Raw genomic sequence first — 2,438 nt, 5'->3', positions numbered from 1 at the left:
CCAAACCTGTCAACCCCAGGCCACCAAAGCAGAACATGCAAACTTAACCAGTATGCCACTGGGCCTGCCCCTGTTTATTCGTTTTTTACTATTATTTCAAGTTATAAACAAATATTGGAAGATTTCCAGAATGATAGCTAGTAGTTATTACTTTAGAACAGAAAATTAAAGATATAACTAATTAACATTGAGCTTGGAAAATGTAGGGAAAAAGGAAACTACACACACACACACATATTTAATATATATGTCTAATTTTATAATATTGATGTTATATTTTATAAAACATATGATATTTAACATTTGGATGTGTGATTTACATATATGTGTTTATACACATATATACATATGTATACACAACACACACATGTATATAAATAACACACAGGTAACAGATATTATAATTGTGTTAAAATCCTCATTGTCTGTAACAGAGTGCTTGGTAATTTAATTGAAATTCAAACATAACTTGGAGTAAAACAAGCAATCACCAAAAAGAAGGGCAACAAAAACATACACATACACATACACACAAAATATTTTTAAGAGGCTATATCTGCCAGGGAACTAGGTGGAAGAGATTTTAAAGATGGAGGTATTGATTTTTCTCATGATTATCTTGTCTGTGTTGTTTGACTATCATGTGTACAAATACACATATTGTTTACAAAAAATTTGGCATACTTCTGAAAGAAAAGAAAGTATATATACTTTGTAAGCCATAGACAGATAGATTGCATAAGAGCCAAGGAAGAAAATTTTTCACAGGTTAGAAAGATATGAGAGTGTGCTCAAGACATTTTGTTTTAAATGAATTATCTTATCAAAGTGTAATATGCGTGCAAACAAGAGCACACATTGTAAGTGCACAACTTCATGAAATATTACCAAGTGGATACACCCAGTAATTACCATTCAGGTCAAGAACAAAATCATTGGCAGCACCTCAGAAGTACCCTTCATACACTGTCCAATCATTACCTAGGCTCTAATTCTCAAATTTAACATGATCCTAATTTTTAACACCATAAATTAGTTTTGCTAACACCATAAATTAGTTTTGCTTGCTTGTGAGCTTTATATAAATGAAATCATATTATACATATTATTTTCTCTCTTTCATTTGGCATTATATTTGAGTAAACCACAATTATTTATTTATTTGATTTGATGTGATGGACATAGCTTCTGGGCATTATGAGTATGCTGCAACTTACATCTTTTACAAGTTTCCTAGTGAGTGTGTATGCATTGCTGGATATATGGCTGATATTGGGAAAGAAAGCAGGAGATAAGAACTTTGGAAATAAACTCCAAATGATTTTTCCAGAAGAATGCTGAGATAAATAAATTAGCATAGACATTGATGGACATGGTTCATATTTTGCTAGGTATTTAAAATTTTCAAAAAGTTCAACTCCAGTCCCAGTGATCCAACCACTCAGATCAACCACTTTCTCAGAAGACTCTATTTAAATGCTGTGAGAAGAATTACTCTTTCCCTTCAGCAAAAACCTAATGACGCTTTCCCGTATCTGCTTAGTTTTCACCCCATACACAATAGGGTTCATTGTGGGAGGCATGAGTAGATAGAGATTAGCCATAATAATGTGTATGTGTGGAGGAATGGTGTGTCCCCCAAAACGGTGTGTGAAGAAGGTGAAGAAAGCTGGGACATAGGTGATGACAATGGCACAGATGTGGGCAGTACAGGTGCTGAAAGTTTTCTGTCGAGCATCTGCTGATGATAGACTCACAACCGCACGAAGAATCATGGTATAGGAGATTGTGATGCACAAGATATCAAAGCCCCCAATCAGGAGGGCGACCATTAAACCATAGATGGCATTGATCTTAACATTGCCACACGATATCTTAGCCACAGACATATGGTCACAGTAGGTGTGGGGTATGACATTGCCCCTGCAGTATGGCAGGTGCTTGGTGAGGAAAGTAAAAGGGATAACAAGCATTACACCTCTCAAAAAAGTGAGGAGCCCGGCCTTGGCAATGACTGAATTAGTGAGGATAGTGGCATATCGCAGAGGGTAGCAAATGGCCACATAGCGGTCCAGGGCCATGAGCATGAGCACCCCAGACTCCATCCCAGTGAAGGTGTGTACGAAGAACATCTGGGCCAGGCAGGCCTTGAAATCAATTTCCTTGCGGTTGAACCACAATATGCAGAGGGTGTTAGGAAGAGTGCTGGTACACATGAGCACATCCGTGAAGGAAAGAAGGGCTAGGAAGATATACATAGGTCTGTGTAAGGCCTCTTCAGAGTAGATAAGGTACATAAGCCCAAAGTTCCCTGAGATGGCAATGCTATACATGGTACACAGTGGGAATGAGATCCACAAGTGCACTTCTTCCAGCCCGGGAATGCCATTTAGGATAAACGAAGCTGGAGTTAGTTTCGTGCCATTTAGAAATGACAT

At 37.5% G+C, this 2,438-nt stretch overlaps 1 protein-coding gene across 1 annotated transcript; it reads right to left on the bottom strand.

Annotated features, from left to right (window-relative positions):
• Positions 1-1,472: 1,472 nt before the first annotated feature.
• LOC124251832 (olfactory receptor 52N1) lies at positions 1,473-2,438 on the bottom strand. The gene has a single exon (XM_046684726.1). The coding sequence runs from the start codon at positions 2,436-2,438 to the stop codon at positions 1,473-1,475; it is 966 nt and encodes a 321-aa protein (XP_046540682.1).

Source organism: Equus quagga, chromosome 14 (genome assembly GCF_021613505.1).
Source record: "Equus quagga isolate Etosha38 chromosome 14, UCLA_HA_Equagga_1.0, whole genome shotgun sequence".
Classification (NCBI taxonomy): Eukaryota; Metazoa; Chordata; class Mammalia; order Perissodactyla; family Equidae; genus Equus; species Equus quagga.
Note: the sequence above shows the minus strand (reverse complement) of the source record. Positions and strands in the feature narration are given on the sequence as shown.